Consider the following 27,693-nt stretch of genomic DNA (forward strand, 5'->3'; position numbering starts at 1 on the left):
ACCAGATAGAACATGGGCCGGTTGGGCTGATTCGCCATCAACAACAACTTTCTGCGTTCTATTCATTAACCAATTTGTATCCATTTCCAGATTGAACCCCTTATACCATAATGGTCTAGCTTCTTAGTCAGTCGTTGATGCGGGACGGTGTCGAAGGCCTTTTGAAAATCGAGAATTTGTAGATCTGTTTGCAAGCTATTATCAAGATTTCGTGCAAGGTCTTCTATGGTAATTATTAATTGAGATTCACAGCTATGGTTTGATCTAAGTCCATGTTGCAAGTCAGAAAGAATATTGTATTTTTCTAAATGAGACAATATAATACGAAAGAGAATGTGCTCCATGATTTTGCATGTGACTGACGTGAGGGACACTGACCTGTAATTGGCCGGATTGTTTTTCGGCCCCTTTTTAAAAATTGCCGTAATATTGGCAGTAAGCCAGTCACAAGGGATGTCACTTGTTTCAAGTGATTGGGAAAATATAAACTCGATAATGGGAGCCAGTTCCTGATTGAACTCTTTCAGTATAAGATATTCCATCAGGTCCGGAGGCTTTCTTTGGATGTATGTCCTCAAGGAGTTTTCTCACTCCTTCTGTATCTATTGTCAAATTATTAATAGTGGGGAAAAGGTCACCTTCCATTTTGGGTATTTCCGTGGTGTCTTCAATAATTGTAAAGACACTCGAATACTGGTAACTGACGGCTTCTGCCTTTGCTTTGCTGCTGGATATTTCAACTCCATCCACATTAAGTGTTGCAACAACACAACTTTCACGCCAGATTGTTTTGACCTGGGACCAGAATCTTTTCCCAACAGTTATACTCCCTGTGTTGGGTGATTCATCTACCAGATTTCTCAGATAATCATTTTTGGATTTGGTCATTTCTCTATGAACAGTTTTTCTAATTTCTCTGAAATGTTCCCATAGAACATCAGACTTGTATTTCTTAAATACATTTAATATAACCCTGTTGTTTTTTACGGATTAGCCTTTTTATTTCGGGCGATAGCCAGGGTACATCCCAGCGCTCCCTGATATTTTTGAGGGACATGCTTCTCTACCATCCCACCGATTTCATTGGTGAAGTACGACCAGTTTTCACTGGTAGAACGCTCATTGCTCGTAAGAAACATGTTTTGGAAAGCAAGCGCATCATTCTTAAAACATGCCTCGTTCATTTTTGTGTAAACAAACAATTTGCGTGGAGGTTTTTGTAATACCCTAACCATAATAATCCTTTAACGTTCCTCTGTGAACTCTCACCTTCCTGCAATATGACGCCTATTGTCTACATCCGGGATACATATTCTTGATTCGTTACGTGATTCTAGTCGCCCTTCACATATTTCATTTAACTTCCCTAACATGCCTAACATGAGTCTTTCAATTGAATTAATACCTGTAAAAATACAGGTTACTCTAAATCCATGACTGTGACTGGTATTAAAAATATAATAATATATTTAAACCGATCTTTGTTGGCTTTATACTCACAGTGTATGTAATGCAAACAGCCTTTTGAATAATCCAGGCTCAACGCCACTGACGAGTCCACCAGTAAGTTTCCTTCCAAAAAAATCGGTTAAATGATTAAGAATAGGTGTCTTATTATGTTATCGTTATTATCTATGCCGATATATTGTACTTCGCTACAACAATCTGGACTGCACATGGGAATTTGGCAACTTGAGAACACATAAATTAGCATTATGCTCTTCTGTTGAAATTATTATGGTTTGATTAGAGGCGGGGTATAAAATTAAAAGTGATATCGAGTTGAAAACCAGCAACCTGCGCTTGGGAACACACACATTGCGTATTACGATTTACTTATAGACAGTCCAAGGGCAATCAACCAGTAGTTACTGCTAAGTTCATTCTTGTAGATTTGTTACATTAGTTAAAAGAAGTAAAATGCCCCAGAAACCACGTCAATCGTTGTTCTTAAATCTAAGATGGCGTCAAAAACCACCAAAAATCCACTATTACATGTAATTAAACATTATGGAAATACCGTAGAAAAATATGTGTGCGAAATAAAGCAGTCATGTACAATAAGAAATAAGACATCATTTTTTGAACTATCGACATTTACTAACGGTACCAACATCCACGGGTATACTCACAGCGCATTGACCGTTCTAGCCATACTTGTTATAGTTTCTTTACTCCAGCCTTTATTACAATCTATCTGTAGATCATTTCCATGATAGGCACAGCTGCATTTGTCTGGACATCTGTTAATATCTGTGCAAAAAGTGAAAAGGTTTGGATGTAGGAGTGTCGACTTCGCAGGAGAATGAAAATATCAACTTTCAATCTTGGTGATTAAGGGAACTGGAATGAGCGTTTTAAGCGTTTCGACAGCATTTTTGTGGGACATGAGAGCACATCAGACCTATCGAATTGCATTCTGAATACGAAGAATGTCTTTCTGATATCAAATAATTTTCATTTTATGAAATTCACGATATAATACAAATTTTATGACAAATTATTAAAATTTGATATTTTTCACATTTTGGAGATATAACAGTCCTCGAAGTAAATTTTATAAATTTAATGATATAGTCTTAAAGTGTATGTAGCTGGGAGGAAAAGCCGACGATCAATTGAAAATTTTGACCATTTATTTTGAAGATATGGATTTTTCCCCCCAAAAGACCTAATTTTTTTCTGTGTTTTGGGAAAAAAATCCATATCTTCAATACGAAAGGTCAAAATTTTCAATTGATCGTCGGCTTTTCATCCCACCTACATACACTTTAGGTAGAAATCATCAGATTTCGTCGTCTGTATTCCATAGTGGCGTATAGTGGGGCGCCGCGAATAAACAACTTTTCGAGAAAATCGGGTTTGAAGAAATGCCAATTTAAAATCGAGTTGTGTAAATCAGACAATTATTATATTTTGTAAATGATATACAATTTCTGTAGTAAACTAAATAGATTTTATTGTTATATATTTTTCAAAAGAAATAAATACATACTATTGCTGGCAAACTGAAAATAAAACTATACGTCACTATGGAAAACAAACAAAACGCAATACCCTAACCTAACGTTAACCGTACGTCACCTCGGTCGCCGTATGGTCGATACGCCACTATGGAATACAAAAAATGTCCACTTTGTAACTATACGCCACATTTAATTAATTAATTACTAATTAATTAGCTAATTATGACTGATGAGACTTAGAAAAATGAAAGAGAACGTCATTAAAAACATATGTGCCAATTTTTAAAAAAAATGACCAAAAATCACTATACGCCACTATGGAATACAGCCGACGATTTATAAAGTTTACTTCGAGTACTGTTAAGTATCAAAAATATCAATTTTTAATGATTTGCCATAAAATGTGTATTACATTGCGAATTTAAAAAACAAACAAAATTATTTGATATCAGAAGGCCATTCTTCGGATTCAGAATGTAATTCGATATGTCTAATGTGCTCTAATGTCCCACAATAAATACTGTCCAAACGTTCATACCCCAGCCCTTAAGGCGGAGTAAAAATATAGTTATTTACGTTGCATGTGAATAGTTACAGATACGTTCGCAGATATTTGAAACACATAATATAGTGACTAAATTTTGTCATCAAACTCTCTTGTTTACAGCAGCTTTAAATCATATAAGATTAAGTTTTGTTAAAATTTAATCTAAATCGATCACCTTCATAGTATATGACAATTTAGATTTACATAAATATTGCAGAAAATAAACAATTTTGAAGCAGTTACGTTTGAAAATAGAGATGAAAATTAAACAGTAAATGACAAAAATTACTAAATAATGGGATCTTATTCTTATCTGTAGGGATTGTAAAACTTCAATATTTGCATACCACATTGTATTTCATCGTCTCCTCCAGGACATCCTATCTGGCCATCACAGACGTCCTCCATCGTCACACACTTTGAGATGTTCACACCTGGTACTTCGTCACACAGATGGGACCCAGGGCATTTGATATTAGCTGCAAAGATTCCGATGGCATTCGGTTAACCTAAAATATACTGAGTGTCCCAAAAATATCTTTGCCATTTTGAAACTTCATAGCTTTCACAAATATTTTAGTAGGGTCCAGAATGGAAGTCCCGTTCTCGGTTTGAGTACAAGAAGTTTTGAAGGTGTTTTTTTTATAGATAAAACAAACTACAAAAAAGCTTTTTTTTTTCATTCGCATCTCATGGGACATTATGAAAACTTGTACAAACCACAACGATTTTCGTCTGCCTTGTTCACATAACAGTCTACAAAACCGTCACATTCTGCATCAGACGTCACACAAAATCCTGAACCGCAATGATATTCATCCACTTTACATACACCTGCAAAAGAAATAAGAGCTTTAGACGACGATAAAAATATTCTATTACCCCGACGGACCCATATTTTCCAGTTTTAGTTATTTACTTTGCGTTCCAGGAATATTTTCTTGGCCTTACATTTGAGTACGCACATTCTAAAACAAGCTTCGTCAATGATTTTACGCCAAAAAGCAAGGATTGCAGGAACTTATTTTGGCGTATTTTTACAGCATCAAAGAAATTTTACTTCAGTGCTTTAATAAGAAGATAAAAAAATGAGATCGAATTTAACTTTTGGGCTAAATCAGTGTAAATCACAGTGGATTACAATACATACCCACAGCAGCAGAAACTCGTATATGTTCCAATTCAAGTCGATATCCCAACTTATTACCCGTGCTATCGGTCTTTAACGCAAACCACATACTGGACGTCGACGAAGTAATCGTTCGTACTTTCAGCACACCAGTCAATTCTGTTATTGCATTTTTTCTCGCCACTCGACCATTACCAACAGTCAAATAATCAAATCCCTTTTCTAATTCAAAGAATTGCAGTCGAGCGACGATTAACGATTCGTATTTTTTATTGTCAGCGATTATTACCCACTGACAATCGAGATTGGGTCGGTATGGATCTGGGAACCCGGGAGATGTCATGTTGGTTGAGCTATCGAGGAAAATAGTTCGTAGACCACAAGTAGACTCTGCATTAAGTATGTAGACAAGTATTTCAAAAAAGGTTACGTAAACATTGTGGTCTATACAAAGATACCTTTTGCAGATATACCTATAAATCATGACCAAACAGGTTTTTATCACACAAAGTAATGAACAACCCAATCTGAGATATTTTGAATACATTTAGTAGAATGAAGTCAAAGATACGAAAACTTCTTTTGAAGTGTTTTCAAGGCAAGCCTTGTAACCCTCATTAATACTTACTCGCTTTATTTGCCTCTTACCTTCATCTTCTACATCAGTCACTAACAATGAGAACCCTTGACCTGTGACACTATGGTCTGTTGTGAATTCAAATAGCAAGCCTTCATTAATGGGAGATATGATATCTGCATCCTGTGTCTCATAACCCTGATAACCAGTATAATTAAGAGCTCGTGGATTGCTGATAGGTCCAACATATAGAAAGTCATATCCAGGTTCAAGTTGGAAATCCAGGAATTGTACATGAACCCTCCGCATTGCTGATGGTTTTATGATCCACTCACAAGTGATATTGTTCATATAATTCTTAGGATATCCAAGAGATTGTGTGGTAACAGATTCGTTTAAAGATAACTGAGTTTCCTCCTTGGGACAATCTGTGTTATATTATATGAAGAAATGTTATGGTTATTGACATGTATAGGATAAATTAATCAGGTGAAAAAGGAATACAAGTCCGCAATTGTTTTCTACTGAGTTAATTTTGTAATTCATGTGTATAGCTGAAATTGTAATAAATAAGTTTTTCAGGGTTCTTCCGTTTCCTCCACCATCTAAAACGTGCCTTTCTTCCCTGGGTATATTGACCAACCTTGTCTCTCGTATTGGATGATAAATAAAGGTATTTGAAAAATGGCGCATATGTCTGAGTAACCGATAAACGTAAAATAAATCGAAGCACCCACTGGACCCAACCAAGTTAAATAGTACAGTAAGGCCAATTGCACATACACATGGATATAGGCAATGTCTAAAAGGAGTTAACACATTTGGGGTCAAAGGTCATTCAGTGGTAACTTCCGGTTTGAGGAAGAAATGCTTCTTCTGCCACAAACAATATAGCTGGGTGACGCCAATTGCACACATGCATTGACACCGGGTAGTGTCTATAATGTGTTTACATATTTGGCGTCAATGGTCACGAAGGGGTCATTTCTGGTCTAAAACCAAATACCGTCCACAGTTTGTGTTAGCCAGGAAAAACATAGCATAGAGCCGGTATGTTCACACATGAATTGGTGTTACCCAGTGTATGTGGTATTTTTGTGTATCGGGTCAAAGATCATTAATGAGTCACCTTCAAAATGCATCTGCTGCCACAAACAACACAGGTGGGTGACGCTAATTAAACACATGCATTAACATTATCCAGTGTGTAAATTCACACATTTAAGGTCAAAAGAACGACTGCTTTCGTGGTCGCATGATCACATTTCTAGTCTGTTTTGTGTTTGTTATTACTCACAAATTTACACTGTTTAAAAGGGAAATTCGTAGATTTCAACAAATCTAAATATTGTGTTATTTTGACATAACACCAAAGGATATTTTCTAAAACAAGAAGGAAAATTGCGGATCAAAGAGCATGTATACAGGCTGTAGCACTTCCCAACAGCGAAAACGCTTTTTCAGCGCAATGCACCATGGGAATATTTCTGGCAATTCCCTAGCGCTTTTTTTAGATTCCACATTATTTTTACGTGTTGATTTCTCATGCTCCACTACCAACTAAATAAAGAGAGATTTTCAAGGGTATAATCCCAGAAAAAAAACCCACAAAGTCTGATAATGCCCCTTTAATAGAGATATATTCTATTGTTCGTGGTTTATGTATAACGCATGTACTTACGTATAAGGTTTTCACTTACCGATGTTCTCGTAGCACGTGATAAGGCCGAAACTATTTTGGCAAAGAGCATATTCTAGTAAAAAATAGACACATATTTCATAAAAACAGAACCAGAAAAACATTCTATATTAATTTTTATTTAGGTTGCTGTTTATCCTGTATGTGTTAACTTTAACTGTTTTTAAACACTAATGGATGAACTATTTATTATATCTATCTTATCATTATTAATAAAATGTAATTATATCTAAACTACTGATTCTGTGATACTGATATTTATGCTTTATGCAATTAGTACAATTACGTATTTTCAAGGAAAACAATAAAATAACCTTTGAATTTAATACTGTCCCACCATGACAAAAGTGCATAACGTAAATTGTTTGAGAAATGGAGTTATCACCTCCGAAAGGTCAATACATATTTTATCTACATATTAAAACTATAAAACACTTTTACTCTAAACAGCAAACACCCAAATTAGGAAGGGTTATCCTGTACAAGTCAAGGCAGGCTGAGCACAGTTTTAATCAATTATCTTGAAATGATGTCTGTTATGCTCCGTTGTCATGGTAGGGAAGAATATCTTTATATGTTTCTTACCGCCATCTTCTACATCGGTTACTAGTAATGAGAATCCTTGATATCTGAATCTATCGTTTGTTGTGAATTTAAATAGTAAACCTTCGTTTATAGGGGATATGATACGTACTCCAGGCGTTTCAAAGCCAGTATAAGCATGAGCGATTTCATTGCTGACAGTTCCAATATACAAAAAATCAAATCCATTTTGGAGATTGAAGTCCAGGAATTGCACTTGAACCCTCCGCATCGCTGATGGTGTAACTGTCCACTTACATCCAATATTATTCCCATAACGTAAAGGATAACCAGGAGAGTGTATGGTAACGGACTCGTTTAAGGATAAATGGGTTTCCTCGCTGGGACAATCTGTGTGAGATTATAGATGAAGATAGTCATGTTATGGTTATAAAAAATTTAATAACCGAGTCTTCTTGTTGGGATAGCCTGCGTGAAATTATGGATGAAGAAAAACAAGATTGAAGACATGGTTTTGTAATACGGAGAAGGATATTCAAACATTTGACGAGACAATTTTCAAAAAAATACCATTATGAATACAAGTGTGAGACCTTTCCTTTCTGCGTTAAGTGTATGTATTTTATATGTAAAACTAAATTTGCAAAAAAAAAAAAAAAAGGAAATTTCACCTCGTTATCATAACAACGTCCTATTTTTTTTGTTGGTTAAAATTAAGAATTTTTCTAAATTTCTTGGTTTGTGTATAATGTCTTTACTTACCGACGAACTCGTAGCACGTGATGATGTCGGAAATATTTTTGCAAAGAGCATAATCTAATCAAAGAAACAAATTATTCCGTAATGTTACTTTCAACAACGTAACTACAGATGAAGTTTAATGCCATTTTCATGACGTTTTCAATGTATGTAGGTATTTATTTCTAATCATAGAGTAATAACAAAAATTGTTTTTTGGACAATGATATTATTCTGAAACATTCTACAACTGTAATGTAATTTTTTCAAGTGATGCTTTTACAATACCCCTATTTTTATTGCTGCATTTGCTGCTTACCTCCATCTTCTACGTCAGCTACTAATAATGAGAATCTTTTACCTGTAGAATTACTACCTGCAGTGAACTCAAATAGTAAAGTTTCGTTAATGGGAGATATGATACGTGTGTCAGGCGTTTCATCACCAGTATAAACAAGAGCCCTTGGATTGCTGTCAGTTCCAACATACAAAAAATCAAATCCAGGTTCAAGTTCGAAGTCCAAGAATTGGACATGAGCTCTCCGCATCGCTGTTGGTGTTACTGTCCACTCGCATCCAATATTGTTCTCATACCGTACAGGATAGCCAGGAGATTGTATGATAACGGATTCGTTTAAAGATAACCGAGTTTCATTGTTGGGACAACCTGAATGAAATGATAGATGAAGACAAGTAATGGTTATACAAAATATGGAAATAAGGAAAATGAAAATCGTGAGTCGATATATTTGCTTCAGTCATCATGGTCATTGTCATTAACACGTTATCGCGTTGTGCATAGTTACAGTTAAATAAAAGCAAGTACGTGATATTGTTCTAATTGTTAAATGTACGTATTTTATGTCTGCAACTAAAATTGAAGTAAATATATAAAATAAAGAATAGTAATCATTTTGATCTCGTCATTGTCAGGTTTTAATACACAAGTTTAAATATTTTTGTAAAAGAATTGTATAAATGTATAATAATTTTCACTCACCGTAGCATTTGAATGATTCCTGGATGATCTCAAGACCATTTTGACAAAGCACATACTCTAATCAAAGAAATGAAAACACATTTCATTAGGAATTTCAAAAACAAAAACAATCTACTGTAGTAGAAAATAGGCTTCGATGGTGACAGTGTTTGCCATGCTTTTGATGTTTTTACTATCTTTACTTAATAGTTTCAATTGTTGATACAATGTGAGTACATTTGTATTAAAATCAGAAGCTTTTGGAGCTGCGAACAGTCAACATCAAAACTTAAGTGACCGCAGAACCCTCGTGATACATGTATGGTATACATCCAGTTAAGTGACTTGGGCACACACCATGCACAAACCACAAGTACTGAGACCGCCTGTTAAATCTGATCTCAAAATATTTAGTGACCGCGAGGCTTCGTAATACGACATCAGTCCAGTTTAGTGACCAGGGTACAAACAATGCACAGACCCTCTGATCACCACAGGTCCTGAGACGAAATATTTAGTGACCGCTGCCAGCCATTCACTGGCACGTGTAGAGCAGCTCTGAGACAGTAGGTCATGGGTTTTCCATTTTGTCTTTAACCCTAACCGGACGGTATACTACAAAATACTACTTGATGTATGCGCTGTTCGTGCATGCATCCCACGTGGTGTGATGACGCAATCGCCCTAAGTGATATATAGGCCTAGGCACGGTTTCGCTGGCCAGCGAAGCCCAAGACCCGTGACAAAGTGTCGCCGACCCAGTGCCTGGCAAGCGAGGGGTATCGGGTTCGAATCCCACCCAGAGCAAACAACTTCTTTCGTTCTTGTCTCTCTTTATTCCTTCCTTCTTTCCCTTCCCGTCGCCAAAAAGCCCTTAGGCGGTTAGGGTTAAGATAATAATTTTGATCACATTCCGGCGATTTCGGAGATTTATGGGTTCTCAGGTTGGGAGAGTTTAAGGCATGCGTTATACTGATAGCGATGGGTAAATGGCCAATTCACGTTACCGTAAAAATATGCGGTATGTGCGCAGCAGTTTTGTAACAATTAGTCCTCATTAACGGTTGATGCTGGGAATTTACCTGTTGGCGAGTAGTATATACAATATTTACAAAATAATATTTAATACATCAAAACCATTCCGGTGCCACTGAGATATAAATTCTTAATTCAGATAGTGCATGTAAAAGTGTTAACTTCATATTAACCTCATTTTTATTGTTTTTGTGTTTCTTACCTTCGTCTTCTACATCAGTTATTAATAATGCGAATCCTTGATTTGTGACACTGTAGTCGGTTGTGAATTGAAATAGTAAACCCTGGTTAATTGGCGATATGATTCGGGCGCCATTACCAAGTTGACCAGTATAACTAAGTACGCTTGGATTGCTGATAGTTCCAACATACAAAACGTCAAACGAATATTCAAGTTGGAAGTCAAGGAATATCACATGAACCCTCCGCATCGCTGATGGTGTTACTGTCCACTCACATCTAATATTGTTCTGATAACGTAGAGGATATCCATGAGATTGTATGGTAACGGTTTCGTTTAAAGATAACAGAGTTTCCTCGTTGGGACAACCTGTGTGAAATGCTAGATGAAGACATGTAATGGTTATACGGAATTAAAAATTTAAATTTAAAAATCTGTAGTCGATGTATTTGCTCATGTCAGTAACACTTTATCGCTCATTCTACAAAATCCGGTGCCAATAGCCTTTTTTCCATTCTTTGGTCCACAAACACTTTGTCGAGCATTTAGGGCATCAAACATGTTGCTTTTCTGGTAGAACTCAACGAGATCTACAGGGACATATATAGTTTTTCATACTTTAAATGCTTTCTTCAGCCTGATTAACCCTTGCAAAGGCTCAACAATCGCTAAAAATGCGTTTCCACTGCTCAAGTGTCACATCTAACCCTGAATATTTTCTTTGAATAAATGCGATTTCTTTACATATTTGTTGTTTTTTAATTAGATAACGCACCATCATATTGTTTATCAACATTACTTTGTAGTGATAAAAACGTCTTTGTGTAATTCTAAAATTAATTGCACTTTCCACCAAAACGCTGTGAGCTACGTTACCCTTTTAGCACACGTTATTGGAAAGAAGTAAAACAGAGGTATCAATGTAATTTGCGGTTTTGAAAGGAAACACTCATAGGTTTTTAAAATCGTGATGCTGTAGCATTTTGGGCATAGAGATGTTGTAAACATTGAAATTTCAACCGAACATGTTAAGATTGGTGAGCTACGTTACCAGGATTCTATAGTATGCACTTGTATTACATGTACTTCCTAAAAATATGTGAAAGCTACCAGTGGTCGAACCCCATTTATATCAGAATTAACCGACATAACGTTCGCAAATCACATTAAAAACATTAAAACCAGTGAACTACGTTACTGTGAGCTACGTTACACACTCATTTACGCATCTTCAAAACTTCTATGAAATGGTGAAATCTGTTTTACATTTCACTCAAGTGATCTTGAGTTTGCTTTTTATGACCTTGGATTGAGTAAAACCAGCCCATTTTGTAGTCGGTAACGTAGCTCACATTACATTGAGTTTTAGTGTTAAAAAACATCATGACTTCCTGAAAGAAAAATATGCAAGTGGTGTTGGCAATTTTTGACATCTGAAAGTAGTGATACATTTACTCTAAAAAAACCCACAAAAAGCAGGTCTTTTTGAACAATTTTTTTCAATTTTTATAGTGGATTGGCACCGGATTTTGTAGAATGAGCGTTAATGTGAAGCTCATTATGTACAGTTAATTATGTTTTCATAATCTTAAATAAATGCAAGTACGTGATATTTTTTCTAATGCGTATTTTATTCGTATGTTTTTATTTATTTATCTGAATTGAAGTAAATAAATAAATAAGATAAATAATTAAAACTTGGTTAGATATCGTCATTGTCAGATCTTCTTTAAAATAATAAATGTCAAAAGAAAAAAAATAAAGAAAAATTGTGTATAATGTTCTTCATTTACCGTAGCATTTGAATGATTCCTGGTTGATCTCAAGACCATTTTCACAAAGTGCATAATCTAGTCAAAAATAAATCAGTATTTCATTAACATTTCAAAAGCAGGAAATGCGAGAATGCAGGAGTTATTTGACATAAATCCAGATCAGGCAACACTGTAAAGGACAAATCAGTGAACATATTAACAAAAGAATCCGCAAGAAGAATAAGATGGAGGACGAAGTTCTAAACAGACCATTACCAATCAACCCAGTATCAGAGGAATTAAATGACAATAATGACCAAGCATTGATAATTGAGGACATTGAGCACCGGTAATTGAGTGATAACCACATCTCAAAAGCCGAGTAAGTAGAGCAGCAATTAGAATGTTAAAAACATTGGAGGCAAAGACGAAATAAAGGCAGCATTTTTAAATTAAACACAGACACAACTGACGTCTGGCTTCCTGGCCTCTTTTACACAATCTGGGATAAGGAAGAAGTACCCAAAACATGGACGCAGGGGTTCATTGTTACCAAAGAAAGGTGACCTCACGGCATGTTGAGTAGGCCAGGGATTTATATGTTGACTTCTATCGCAAGCGAAGTATTTGAAAAAAAAAGCGCACGTTGATCCACAAGCCTCAGCACACTTTACACACTTTAATTAGAGATAAACAACAAGTTGACAGACGAAAAAGCTTGATTTAGTGGAAGAAGTAACAGTAGAGCATATTTTTGTTTTGCGGAATACTATTGTTCAAGCCAGTCAACATTTTACGTTTGACTCCGTGCATCGAGAAAGTCTGTGCAGAATTATGGCTTGCTATGGAATTCCATCAAAGATAATAAGAATGATCCAGATCTTGTATGAATATAGCGAGTGTGCAGTATTAGATGAAGGGGAGGAGTCATACACTATGTTCTTGATTGTGGTGGACTGGATAATGAAACACGCAAAAGAGGAAAACAACACGAGAATCCGATAGAAATTTATAACAAAATCAATGATAGTGATAACACGAAGTAAGACACTTTCCAACTCAGGGAAATATTGAAAATTAGATGGTCATATGTCAAATCAAACAAATGAACTGAAGAGGACAAGTGTAGAAGTAAAAAGACGGAGTTGGAAATGGATTGGACATGTGCTAAGGATGGATGACAATAGCAACTGCATGACAGCACTTTCATGGGCTCCAGAAGGCAGAACGAAAGTTGGTCGTCCTAAGACAACGTGAAAGCGAAAGAAAGATATTGGGGTGAAGGTCATGGAACGAAGCCAAACCAACAGCTAGAGACAAGCACAGCTGGATGAGCAGACATATAGCCTTATGAGCCACAGGGCCATGTAGAGGATATGTAGGTAGGTAGTGACCAGGGCACAAGCCATGCCCAAACCCTTTGATCACCACAGGTCATGAGACCGAGATAACAAGCTTAATAAGGACTCAAATCAAGGAGCAGAGTTAAGTGTTTCTTAACAAACTGAGCTTGATCATATTGTGGCGGTGTTGGAGCTTTATGGATTCCTAGAGAGTTTAAGGCATGCGTTATGATAGTGAGTGGTTTGTGGCTAGTCCACTCTAGCCTTAAAAGTACGAATCGAACCATAAACATTCAGTCAGAGAGCCGGATTATGATCGTTGCACTAAATATGATTTATTGGGATTGGGATCAAACATTAAAACCTTAAACATTACTGGAAATAGAATGGCAATAGATTAAATAGCGTAGATACATTACATCAAATGTTTTACGTATAATAAAAAGTCTGCATAATGCTTTAAGGATACCCATATCTTTTGACACGTTTGCATTTCGTCAAATATGTTTCTATTTATTTTAAGATTATATTTAATTCATGGACCCTATATTTAATACAACAAAACTATTTATGTGGAACTGATATCTGACGTGTTCCCTTCATAAACTATATCTCATTTTGATTGCTTTATGTGTTTCTTACCTTCGTCTTCTACATCAGTTATTAATGATGAGAATCCTTGATCTGTGATACTTTCGTCTGTTATGAATTGAAATAGTAAACCCTCGTTAATGGGGGATATTATTCGTGCGCCATTGCCAAGCTGACCAGTATACAAAAGCGCGCCTGGGTTGCTGACAGTTCCAATATACAAAAGGTCAAATCCATCTTCAAGTTGAAAGTCCATGAATTGCACATGAACCCTCCGCATCGCTGACGGTGTAACTGTCCACTCACATCTAATGTTGTCCTCATAAGGTAGAGGATAGCCAGGAGAGTGTATGGTAACGGAATCGTTTAAAGATAAGTGAGTTTCCTGGTTGGGACAATCTGTGTGATATTACATATAAAGATATTATTATAGTGGTTATAGCATATATTAAGAAACACGGAGAAGGATAATCAAACATGAGTCTAGGTACTATTATGAGGTAGTGTATAGGGTAAATTAAGGTTGGTCTAAACCCTGCACGGTTGTTTGATGTGAATATTTATTAGTTTTTGAAACAAAATATGTACTGCCCAATTTTCATGAATTTGACCCAATCAGCTAAAAGCGGTACCATGCTGATGTATACATATGATTTTGAGTCATTTTCTATAATTTCCACTTATTCAAAACATTATTCACTTTCAAAGCATTTTTAAAGCTTTTTTAATAATAATAATAATAATACTTTAATTTTATAAAGCGCATTTACATCAGACAAGATCACAAAGCGCTGAACAATATTAAAACAAAATATAATAGTACAGATAAAATATAAAAACATCAATAAAAAGTACAGATAACATTATCATAAAAACAAAATAATATGAAAAACAAGATAATCACGAGATAATATAAGATAAAAGAAAAATACAATAACACCAAGATGGGTAATGCAATGAAGGAATGATTAATGAGCAGCAGATGCAGAAACACATTGCACTAACCAACTGGCTAACAGCAAAAGCAAATGATGTAGGCCCGCCACAACAAATTCACGAGAGTAAAAAACAATCAAAACTGAGCGGGCGTACACCAAGAGCAACAAACAATATGAATGAATAAAAAATATATAACTGCGCAAAAAGAAACTTAAACTAACACCTAAAATGCAATCTGCACAGGAAACGGAAACACGAGAGCAAAGGCCACAAAATTAACTGTGCAGAAAGCAAAAAGGAAAAAAACAATTTGAAGCAAAATTTACCAACAAAATATATACTATTAGACAAAAACCGTGATGAGAATTGCAAAGGAAGAGGTGAACGAGCAAGAGCAAAACAATAACAACAATGCAATTACCATCGGTCTAATATAATAATAAGCAAATACCATCGGTCTAACATAATAATAAGCAAATACCATCGGTCAAACATAATAATAAGTACAAGAAAAGCAAAAAACTAAAACAGCTAATAATGTAGGCCCACTACAAAACAATCACGTGAGCAAAACAAAAGAAACAAGTGGGCATACATCAAAAGCAACAAAGCAATTATGGGGAAATAATGTAATGCAAAGCAAAAAGAAAATGATACTGATTAACACCGAAAAATGCAGTGTGCACAGGAAATGGAAAACACGAGCGCGAAGACCAAGTAACGAACTGTGCAAAATGCAAAAAACAATGATATACTTTGCTAGGATGCACAACAGCAAGATTCACGAGAGCATAAATCAAACAAAATGAAAAGTATTATGCATCAAAGCAATAATAGGCCTGTAAAATTACAAAATCAAATAACATTGTAAAAATTACAAATCAAACAAGCAGGAGAATATAATTATAATACAAAATGATTAGAGTAAAAACGCCAAAAATCAAATATATACACTGAGTAAAAAATATAATTGTCAGAGTCAATTTCAGATGATGTTCGAAAAAATGCGCGTGTGAAGACAATGATGATGACCATAATGCACGGAGTATGTGATGAAGAGTTGTAAAATGTAATGAGATGATAACAATCTTGCACGGAAAATAACTCGCGGAAAAGCAATCCAACAAAATAATATAATATACCAGGGGAGAGGTTACTAGCACATCACCCTGGCATTTGTAGAAACTAACAAAACATTAAATAACACAATGGCGGAAAGGATGGGGTTTCTAGCGTGATTTGAACATCGGTAGAGTTGTTGCAATGCAATGCGAATATCAAATGAGATGTATCTTGGCGAATATCATTGAGATGACGAAAATAAGGATCACTAGAGGAGAGGTTACCAGCACTTCACTCTAGTGATTATTGCACAGAAAACACATAATATTGGAATGCAGAAACAATATCTCTCGATGACAAAAACGTAGAAATGCAAATATAACGCCATTACGTTGCAAAAATATGATGAACAATGCACGGAAATTAAATCGCGGAAAATATGATATAGGGGAGAGGTTACTAGCACATCACCCTGGAAATTGAAATATATTATAAAACACTAATTAAAACATTGGCGTAACATATGAGTTTTCAGACGTGATTTGAACATCGGCACAGTTGTTGCTTGGCGAATATCAGTTGGTAAGCGATTCCAAAGAGATGGTGCGGCATAGGCAAACGCTCTTTCTCCGTAGAACTTCGTGCTCGGACGGCTGGTTTTCAGTAGATTATCACGCGAAGATCTTAATCGTCTTGAAGGAACATAAGGTTGTATGAGATCACAAATGAAGCCAGGTGCCATGGCATTCATAGCCTTGAAGGTGAGCAGAAGGATTTTAAACATAGCTCTATATTCCACAGGAAGCCAATGCAATTGGCGTAGTAAAGGTGTGATATGCTCACGGCGAGATTTGCATAAAACTAAACGTGCTGCGGTGTTTTGCACGCGTTGGATTTTTGCGACTTCGGTATGCGTTAAACCGTACAACAAAGAATTTGCAGAGTCAAGCCTAGATGTTACGAAGGCGTGGACGAGTCTAGCGGCAGTGTTTTCATCCAAATATTGGCGGATCTGGCCGATCTTCCGGATAGCAAACATCGCCGACTTGCAGATATTATTTACGTGGTCACTCATGCACAAAGACGCGTCCATGATGGCACCGAGGTTACGCGCTCTTGGCGATGACAACACTTCAACCTCACCAATGGATAGCTTCGCTTGAACAGGAGATGTGGATGAACTGTTGAAGCGGGAACAAAAATGAATAAGCTCAGTCTTGTCATCATTGAGGACTAGCTTATTAAATGCACACCATGTTTTGATATCAGCAATACATGCTTCCAACTTTTTGAGAGCTGAATCACGATCCTCAGGGTTGAAAACGAGGTATAACTGAGAGTCATCTGCGTAAAAAACACAGTTGATGCCATGCGACTCAATAACATCCTGGAGTGGCGCACTGTACAGGGTGAACAAAAGTGGCCCAGCTACCGACCCTTGCGGAACACCATAAGATAATGGAAGAGGATCAGATTGCACGTCGTCTATCAGAACCGATTGCGTACGATCAGCCATGTAAGACTCGATCCAGTTTAAAGCTGTACCTTTTATTCCATAGCGTGTACATAGACGGTCTAGCAACATACCATGGTCGATCGTGTCAAAAGCCGCCGAAAAATCTAAAAGGACTAGCATAGCCTCTTTCCGTCGATCAAGAGCAGATAATATATCATTCTGAACACGTAGGATGGCTGTTTCGGTGCTATGATGTTGCCTATATGCAGACTGCGAACGTGCTTGGAGGTTGTTTTCAGATAGATATGATTGCAGTTGTGATATGGCGACCCTCTCAATTACTTTGCCCAAGAAGGGGAGGTTGGAAATTGGACGGTAGTTAGCATATACGTTGTGGTCGAGTCCAGCCTTTTTCAGCAATGGTCGAATTACAGCATGTTTCAGGCTCGATGGAACTACGCCGGTCTTCAGCGACTCGTTCACAATGGTTGTAATTGTTGATAGCAATTCCGGCAGACAGGTTTTAAAAAGCACCACAGGGAGGGGTCCAAGCTGCAAGATGTGGTGGCAGACTTGATGATCTTGAAAACGTCACCTCTGTTACTGAAGAAAACTCGGAGAATGAATGAATGCAATCCTTGACAACATTAGGTGTTGCAACGTTACTTGCAAGGGATCCACGGAGTCTTGTTACCTTATCCGCGAAGAAGTTGGCGAAGCTATCACCGAGCGACTTCGGGCAATCATGAGATGGCAGAGCTTGGTCAACTTTAGGATTTGAAAGCTTGTCAACCACACGAAACAGGTCCTTCGAATCTGTTTGACTAATCTGTGTACGATGGTAGTCAGTTTTTGCCTTATACAGGAGATCTTTGTAAAGATCACATTGGTCTTTGAAGTACTCTTTGTCTACAGAGAGTCTAGATTTAAGCCACTTTCGCTCCCGACGACGTTTCTCTTGCTTCGCTTCTCGAAGAGCATCTGAATACCACGGAGCATGTGGTCTAAGCATCACAGTTCGCTTGCGTAGGGGTGCGTGAGTATTTAACACACCAGTCAATGAAGATGAATACTCCTTGACGAGGCTTTCCAAATCAGGAGCCGGAGCAGAGAGCAAAGGTGAAACACGAATGTCGTCAATAAATGCGTCAGTGTCCACACCTCGAAGTCTGCGAGATTCAACGTGTTTAACACTTAGTCCTGGGCGAGCTATATTGACAAAGCATCTGACGGCATGGTGATCTGATGGTAGTCCACGATGGATCGATGGTGAGGAAACTAGATCTTCATCTTTTCTGGATATGATGAGATCTAATGTATGCCCCTTCTTATGAGTCGACCCGACGATATGTTGTTGCAAACCACATAGATCCAACATGTTTAGAAACGCCAACGCGTCACGATCATTGCAATCGTCGACATGGACATTGAAATCACCAGTGATCAGTAACCTGATAGGTGTCGCAATCACTGACGCCAGTAAGGAGGAAATCTCATCAAGAAACATGTTGAAAGTTTGCTTCTTGTTGGCATATCCAGGTCTGTAGCTGATCAGGAGTCGCCCAGAATTTGATTTTGAAGAGACGGTAATATCAATGTATTCGATTGATTTGAATTCACGAGTTTCATTGATGTTGAATGACAAACCATCACGAACAAGAATGCCTACTCCTCCAGCTCTTGTCAAACGAGGTACATGATAGAGTTTGAAATTAGGAAGGGTATTGTTTATATCAGCAATTGACCGATGGTCCTGTACCTTTCCTGTGTACCAAGTCTCTGAGATGGCCATGAGATCTAACTGACCAGTTATAACAAAGTCGCAAAATGCAGCAGACTTGTTCTTGGCATTCAAGGATTGTGCATTCCAGTGGCCGAATCGAATGCGAGGTGCATTCTGGGATTCAAGATTGATAGTTTTACTTCAATCAGGTTACCTCTGTCAATATATCGGCTCATCGTTTCAACATCCCGGCATGCATTTCTTTGGGAGATGGTCTCGATAGTTTTAACGCCATCAAGGACACCAGTTGGAGGTGTTTGCAATGACTTGTGGGATTCAAGGAGAGCAGGCTTGATTTCAATAAGATTATTATGGTTAATGTGTCCAGCATAGATATAAAATGTCCCTATTTATGACAAGATTGTTGGCGCTATTTAGTTACTGGACATTATTCTGTCAATATTTAAATACAAATAATTCCTTTTATTTTTTTATGAAATATGTTTTTTAAAATTTCTTTGTTTGTGGTTTTACCTATTCCATCTGTTTTAATGGCAGTATTGATTACCTACCCCTTGCAAGTTAAGAAATATGATTACGGATAAATAACGCCACCTATAGTTTGCATTTAGTTAATAATGAAGCCAATTCTATATACATCAAACAACCGTGCCTGGAATTATGGAAGCAATGTGCTTCATAACTGCTAGAGTGCTGGTCTTCTGTGTATAAAAGTATACACATTTTGGCAAATGCTTGATGCATCCGTCTACGAGGTCCAACTTTGACAAAAATGCTCACTTTTGGAGAAAATCCGCAAATCCAAAATCCGTTTTTGACCCAATTTTTCGGGTAATGTAACAAAGTAAAAAACTAGATATAAAATATCTTAGGATCTTTTTTTATGATAAAATTGATACAATTTCAATGCAAGTGTTCAATGAACATAATAAATATACGTCTATAACCTTTTTCTGTGGCGCTAATTGTATTTTATTTTATATATATACATAGTATAGCCGAAAAACCTCAATTCGATCTAATAAATGTTTAATCTGTATAGTCTGCACTTACCGAGATTCCAGTAGCATGTGATGATGTCGGAACTATTTTGGCAAAGAGCATAATCTAATTAAAGAAATAAATGCATGTCTCTTAAGAAAGTTCAAGAACAACACACTTTTGTATTATACGTAGCTGCATAAGAGGTCGGGGTACATTGTACCAAAATATTTGTTGAAAAGCATGTGATATCTAATATATTGCGTGTTTGTACTAACGACATTCATGTTATTATAACATAACATGCTCAATGATGTTGATACTACGCTTTATTCCGTACAGTACGCGTATTGTTATAGAGGGCGTACTACGGGCTAATGCACTGTAATGTACAAAAAGCAGCCTAGGTTCGGAACAGTAACCTCAGGTCGTGCACTGTCTATATTATAATGTATATATTTATCAATGAGTAATACAGAAAGTTCCGTGACACGGATGTTTCTTATTTATTTCAAATTTTATTAAGCTTGATAAATTACATACTGCAGTTACTGTCCGTTTTCCTATATATAATACACAGTGCTCTTTCCCATTGACGCGTGACCTCTACAAATAGCCTACGTTAAAAGTATGGGGATATGCCTAGTTAACGTCGCTGTGTGAAAAATAACCGGCCAATATTAAAAGTACTCTTCTAAAGTTCTAAAAATATAGTTTTGTAACATGTCCTAAATTTTTAGCTAATTTAGATGTTTGGAAATATTCGCACTTTGGTGTTTTAGTTAATGTTATAGGTAATAGTACATTGCCTAGTTAACGTCGCTGTGTGAAAAAAATAACCGGCCAATATTAAAAGTACTCTTCTAAAATTCTAGACAATATAGTTTTGTAACATGTCCTAAATTTTTAGCTAATTTAGATGTTTGGAAATATTCGCACTTTGGTATTTTAGGAAGGATATGTAAACGACAGATAACACCAAAAAATATGAAGAAATTATTTTTGCAAGTCTGCAAACCACCATGTTTCTCATTTTCAAGAACGCTGGTTAACAATAAGCACGTCTTGTCTCATTTCGTAAACAAAGACCACACACAATTGTTCTCTAGCGCTCGCTTTATAATAGTTCACCCGACTGAAACTATAATCCCAGCGCATTGCTCCATTGTACGTGTAAAAGCAGAAACATATGATGTGTGTATTTAACCAGAGAAGATATGATTTAATCAGTTGAGCTGTTTTCAATGAGTGTTATCTTGGTTTAATAGCTTTTAATGGGGTTTAAGTCCTGTAAAGGTCGAATTGAATTCTACTGTAGACATGACTGGATCATGACGCCTGTGCAGTAGACTTCTTTTTGGCATGGGGGATAGAGTTTGTTGTAAAATCCTTAAAGCAGAATCTTTTGCTCCCAGAATAACATACCTGTAATAATAAATTTATGTTTATGTTTATGCTCCCTAACGGGTTGAGCACTTTTCTTTTGGATGGTTTCAACTTACCTGAATTATTACCTGTAAAAATATGTACGAAGCGCATTTCAATTGGCTATTTTGAAAATTATCAAACAGGACAGCTATTATATAGTTGAACAAAAGCTCACAAAGTGCGCGAAAAGTTGAAAAAAAGACGTATTTGCACAACATGAGCTCCTCTCGTTGTATATACTGGGATCTACGCCAATGAATACTTTTAGTAATCATAATTTCTAATCGCTTTATTTATTTCTTACCTCCATCTTCTACATCGGTTACTAATAATGAAAATCCTTTATCCGTTATACTACCGTCTGTTGTGAACTCAAATAGTAAACTTTCGTTAATGGGGGATATGATACGTGCGTCAGGCGTTTCGTGACCAGTATAAACAAGTGCCCTTGAAGTGTTGATAGTTCCAACATACACAAAGTCAAAGTTTTTTTCAAGTCTGAAATCTATGAATTGCCCCTGAACTCTCCGCATCGCCGTTGGTGTTACTGTCCACTCACATCTAACGTTGTTCGTATAATATGTAGGGTAACCAGGTGATTGTATTGTAACGGAGGCGTCTAAAGATAACTGAGTGTCTTCAATGGAACAATCTGTGTAAAATTAAAGATGTTCTGGCACTAACAATCGCAAAAACGTAAGCGAAAGAAATTGGAACAGATGGGGCGAGCGTAGCGTAAATAATCGCAAAAAGAACTTGCTGCTCTATATATACATACAAAATTGGACACTGCCATGATATTACCTATCTATTTATTTATTTATTTAAGCTTTCTTTATACAGGGTTACAACATTTAGAGTCTCGCACTGCTTTCCAAGAAGGCCCTGAATTCAATGGTAGAGGTAACGTGCTTGCAAGAGTCGAGGAGAACCAGGGATATTATGGAAGAATTCGCTTAGTATATTCACATACACGCATCGAGTCTATCATGGTGTATTACACCGTGATGGTAATCCTACTATTAAAGCCCTCGATAATAGTATATATTTTAATAGCATGGCCTATTATTTAAATATCGAATGGCAATGAACTGTCTATAGTGATTAATATTATTATACTCACAACATGTTTGCGTGTTGCAATCATCTGAATCCCTCGACGATCCACTACAACCACCACTAACCGAACAAGTTCTGGCCCTTGTCTGAGATCCACCACCACAAGAATTACTACAAGGGCCCCATGAGCTCCATGGACGCCAATATGCTAAATAAAAGTTAAAGTGAATGACAAGGATAAACAGCAATTCTTTTACTATTCTTGATTTGTTATTTTCTGTGCTAAAGTGCACAAGAAAGAAGCCACCACCTTTATGTAGTTCACTCCAGATCTGCATGATGATAAAAAATATTCATTAGCAATGAACAGCTCAATGACAAATGTGATTAATATCACTATACTCACGACATCTTTGGGTGTAGCAATCATCTGAATTCCACGAAGGCCCTGACTTCAATGGTTGAGTGTAAGAGGTAACGCTCTTGCAAGAGTCGAGGAGAACCAGGGATATTATGGAATAATTCACTTATATTCACATACACGCATCGAGTCTGTCATAATGTTTTACACCGTGAGGGTAATCCTACTAAGCCTTCGATATTTTGAATGGCAACGAACTGTCTATATTGCGTAATATTATTATACTCACAACATCTCTGCGCGTTGCAATCATCTGAATCCCTCGACGATCCACTACAACCACCACTGTGCGAACAAGTTCTGGCTCTTGTCTTAGTTCCTCCACCACATGAAACAATACAAGGACTCCATGAGCTCCATAGACTCCAATATGCTAAGGAACAGTTAAAGTGAATGACAAGGATAAATATCAATTCCGTGACTGTTCTTGGTGTGTTATTTAATACAAAAGTAAACAAGAAGGAAGGCACTGCCTCATATATAGGTCAACCCTGCGGTCATCCGATAATAGAAATATTGAATGGCAATGAACTGTCTAGCGATATAATATGAGTAATATTATTATACTCACGGCATCTTTGCGTGTTGCATTCAACTGAATCCCTCGAGTATCCAGTACAACCACCACTATCCGAACAGGTTCTAGCCCTTGTTTTAGTTCCCACACCACATGAACTACTACATGGACTCCATGAACTCCATGGACGCCAATATGCTAAGAGAACGTTAGAGTGAGTGGCAAGGATAAATATATATTCTGTCCCGAAAATGGTGAGTAAGTCGCACATAATATATAAGTGGTGATCGGACGAAAACCACAGGAAATGAATACAGCAGTCTTGCAAAGGTTACGAGACTGAAAAAAGGAGCAATGATAAGGTTACGTCACTACCCCACAATCCCACTTTCACTTTCATGAAACATGTTAAACAAACAAATCATTGAGTAAATTTCCTTACCCGCTGCTGAAGTGGTTGCATTTGCAGTAAACGCATATGTTCTTCTTTCACTTGTAGTTGTTTCAGTAGTAAACCCACACAACTCTGCTCTTTCATCACTACCATCAAAGCAGTCTGCTTCACCATTACAAACCCAAGTAACATTAATGCACCCATCTATAGTGCAATTGAACTCAATGCTTGGATCACACCGACAACCATCAACTTCATCACTGTTATCATCACAGTCAGCAATGTAATCACATCGCAACTCTTCAGGAATACATGTTAGTCCATTAGCACATGCGTATTCGCCTTCCACACACTCAACTGTAAGTGAAAATATATACAGGCTTCATGTGATATAGTCATCAAAGTTTATGCAAGCCATATATAAACTACGTCATTAATAAAACAAATATGTTTGACATATTAATTCACCGTGCTAAATACAGACACACGGAAATATACCACCTTAAAAATACTAATCAAATGAATTTACCGATTTAATTTCGTACGTCGAGTGCTCGTTAGATATAACACCTTACCTTCTTGTCCGCATATTCCTTGAGATAACATAAAGCACAGAAAACCTACAAATAACATGGACCATATAAATGGGCGCAATAATTCGTTGGCAGCCATCTTCTATTGTAGTCTCTACGGATTACAATAACAGTCGCAAAGTTAATAGTTTGAGAAAATCATTTTATACGACATATCTGAAGTCTGGAGATGCCGATTTAGTTCAAAGAAGTACATAAGTATACATATGATTATTAAAAGGCTCTTGGATCTAAGCGTTAAAATTATGTACAGACAATATTGGTACGTGGTAGGTTTTAAACACATAGTTCAGATCTACATGTATAATGACCTGTAAACGCATACTACAGCAGCTATGCAATTTAAGCATTGACCCTTAAAATTACAGTTAGGTATAGAAATGCGGCCCCAAAGCATAATGCATGACAGGTTGATGGCAGGTTCATCTAACAAAAGCGACAAAAGCTTAAAAATCAGTGAAACGGAAAGTGTGTTACACCTTAGATTTCCTTAAATATTTCTTTAAATGTCAAAATATTAACATTAAACGTTCTATAATTGACAATTGTGGGATAAAAGAGTTTATAAATCAAATTAATAATAAATCGAACAACAATAAATAATAAGAAATAAATACTAAATAAATAATAAGAAATAAAAAAAAAATATTAGCCCCTTCGTACATACTGTGTACAATTGCACAAAATGAACTTCTATTGCACCCTGTATGCTAGTGGAAGCATATTACTGCCAACAAACACCAAGTGTTCACTCGTGTATTCATATGCTATACTCCAGCGCAGTGCCCCCTCGCCTATATAGCTGAATGTCACTTTTCACAATCTAAGAGGGCACACCGACTAGAGCACGTTGTCGGAGGACATCTATTTCCCTTTCAAATTTTAATGGAATACTATTGTGAACAAGCTAAATTATAGTCAGGGTGTTAGTGTAAGACCTGTAGAACACATGGAACACTGTTTTTGATCAAATACTTCAAACATGTTTGTTTTTTTGAATGGTACAATATTGTACACAGTACATGTGTGTAAGTTGGTGGGGCCGAAAATGGGTCGTGTAGGGTGGGGTAACAGAATTTTATTCGGAAATCAAGTGTATCAAGTGTGATGTCTATTTCTGCCTCTCCAACAGTGCCACCTAGAGCCATTACGCGCCGGTGGTAAAATGATCGCACGTCGGGCCCCTTTTTTACGGGCCCCCTTAGGTGTCCAAGGCTGCTTTTTTGCATTTATGGGCCTATTAATGTATTTGCTTGAGAACTCTAGCTTCGAATTTGCACACGATAGTCACATATTCACCACCCCGGGGGTGAGCAAGCAATTTTTGGCACAGATATTCGTTGCTAGAGTAGGCCTACTTTACTATGGTTGTTCGGTCGGACAGCGGTGCAATTTGTAACACCGGAGGTTATTTATTCTGTTAATGTTGAAATTTGAATGAAAGTTATTTCGATGAGTCACGATATCTTTTGAGCAAGATTTGCGTATTTTGGACTGTCTAAAATTTTGCTGAAGTGTAATTTTAGCAACATTTTTGATGCAATCGCCTGTCGTGATCGGCTGTGTTTACTTCTGACCGTCACCTTCCATTGCTTTACACGGTGTCATGCTTCAGCGGATCCGACTAGATTTTGAATGCAAAGGTCTCTAGCCTAGAATGTGAAGATATCGGTGAGCAAATTCTTGGCTAGAGTTCTCGAGCAACACGGTATTTATCATGTATGTCATGTAGGCCTACTGATGACGTGAATCATGTGATGTGTGAATTTCAGTTGAATTAACCTAGCATTTACGATTTAGGCTCATATTTGGCCATTTCAACCTAAAGAAGGGCCAATTTTTACACGCTTCGCGTGCATTTATTCAACTTTTGCACCATCACATTTCACCAGTTTAGCTTTAGCGGAGCTTCAATATTAATTTATACCATGCATTTATGCACATGGTACGCATCATCATCAGTCAGTGATCATCATCATGCACATTTAGTGATTTACTGTACACCGTACTTCATTATCATAAATTTCTGTTTTACAACCCATGGGTCGTCATGGTCGTGTTACAATAAGTATCATCAGGGATCAATTTTGAAAGTAACATAACGTGTTTAATATATTTGTGCTTGATAATGGGACACTCGATTGAAACAAAGTCAAGGATCGAATACCTTTCAAGCCTTAAAAAAACATGAAAAAGGTTCAAAAATGCAAAATTACCGTCAAACTTTCGCCAAATTCTGCACCCTTGCATGCTTGACAGTGGAGAGAGTGCACAATCAATGCGCTACAAATACATGAATACAATAATTTGTCTCTCTCTCTCTCTGTTCAACTTACCCTCTTCTCTGATGCCATTTCTTACATGTATCAGTTTGAATAGAACATATGCACGGCAAGTGATATGCACTTTACATGTTTGTGGGGTTGATAAAAAAAAATTAGTTCATAACAACAGGTACAAAGACTTGCAAACGAACAGTAGTTTAGTTCAATTATTGAACCTTAACATATCAGTTTGAATAGAACATAGCCATGACAACTGAAATACACTGTACATGCATGCTGTTTACATGTGTATGGAAAAATACTAATATTTATATAATATTGGCTGGCATTGAGGGTTGTATCAGAATGTACTGCACGCGCCATAACTGATATTCAACGAGCCGGTGCGGCTCGTTGAATATCATTCATGGCAACCGTACACATACAACCCGAAATAAAGCCAATATTATTATTATTATTATTATTATTATTATTATTATTATTATTATTATTATTATTATTATTATTATTATTATTATTATTATTATTATTATTATTATTATTATTATTATTATTATTATTATTATTATTATTATTATTATTATTATTATTATTATTATTATTATTATTATTATTATTATTATTATTATTATTATTATTATTATTATTTCAGGTTATCCTCATTCTTATTATTAATATATTTTTAAATCAGGCAAAGGGGTTAAAAATGTAAATATAGTTGATTTTAGACCA

At 36.5% G+C, this 27,693-nt stretch overlaps 1 protein-coding gene across 2 annotated transcripts; it reads right to left on the bottom strand.

Annotated features, from left to right (window-relative positions):
- Window positions 1-1,489: 1,489 nt before the first annotated feature.
- On the bottom strand, window positions 1,490-27,135 carry LOC140138667 (cubilin-like). Of its 2 annotated transcripts, XM_072160409.1 has the most exons (22): window positions 27,013-27,135; window positions 24,659-24,770; window positions 24,132-24,440; window positions 23,744-23,887; window positions 23,402-23,545; window positions 22,816-22,959; window positions 21,997-22,344; window positions 20,337-20,390; window positions 14,134-14,481; window positions 12,188-12,244; window positions 10,416-10,775; window positions 9,200-9,256; window positions 8,519-8,866; window positions 8,224-8,277; window positions 7,504-7,851; window positions 6,920-6,973; window positions 5,291-5,647; window positions 4,664-5,032; window positions 4,234-4,347; window positions 3,861-3,992; window positions 2,133-2,253; window positions 1,490-1,572 (listed from the first exon to the last, which is right to left on the bottom strand). In XM_072160409.1, the coding sequence occupies exons 2-22, from the start codon at window positions 24,753-24,755 to the stop codon at window positions 1,497-1,499; spliced, it is 4,035 nt and encodes a 1,344-aa protein (XP_072016510.1). In that variant the 5' UTR covers window positions 24,756-24,770; window positions 27,013-27,135; the 3' UTR covers window positions 1,490-1,496. The 2 variants fall into 2 exon arrangements, with proteins under 2 accessions (XP_072016510.1, XP_072016509.1); XM_072160408.1 differs by lacking the exon at window positions 27,013-27,135 and having other exon boundaries at window positions 24,659-24,989.
- Between the last annotated feature and the right edge of the window lie 558 nt (window positions 27,136-27,693).

This window comes from Amphiura filiformis, chromosome 18 (assembly GCF_039555335.1).
Source record: "Amphiura filiformis chromosome 18, Afil_fr2py, whole genome shotgun sequence".
In the NCBI taxonomy this organism is placed as follows: Eukaryota; Metazoa; Echinodermata; class Ophiuroidea; order Amphilepidida; family Amphiuridae; genus Amphiura; species Amphiura filiformis.

Coding starts and splice junctions, on each gene's coding strand:
- LOC140138667 (XM_072160409.1), bottom strand. CDS start 24,755: ATGGCTGCCAACGAATTATTGCGCCCATTTATATGGTCCATGTTATTT. Junction 10,776..12,187: donor GGAATCATTCAAATGCTACG/GTAAATGAAGAA, acceptor GTCTTCATCTAG/CATTTCACACAGGTTGTCCC. Junction 5,648..6,919: donor CACGTGCTACGAGAACATCG/GTAAGTGAAAAC, acceptor AATATAACACAG/ATTGTCCCAAGGAGGAAACT.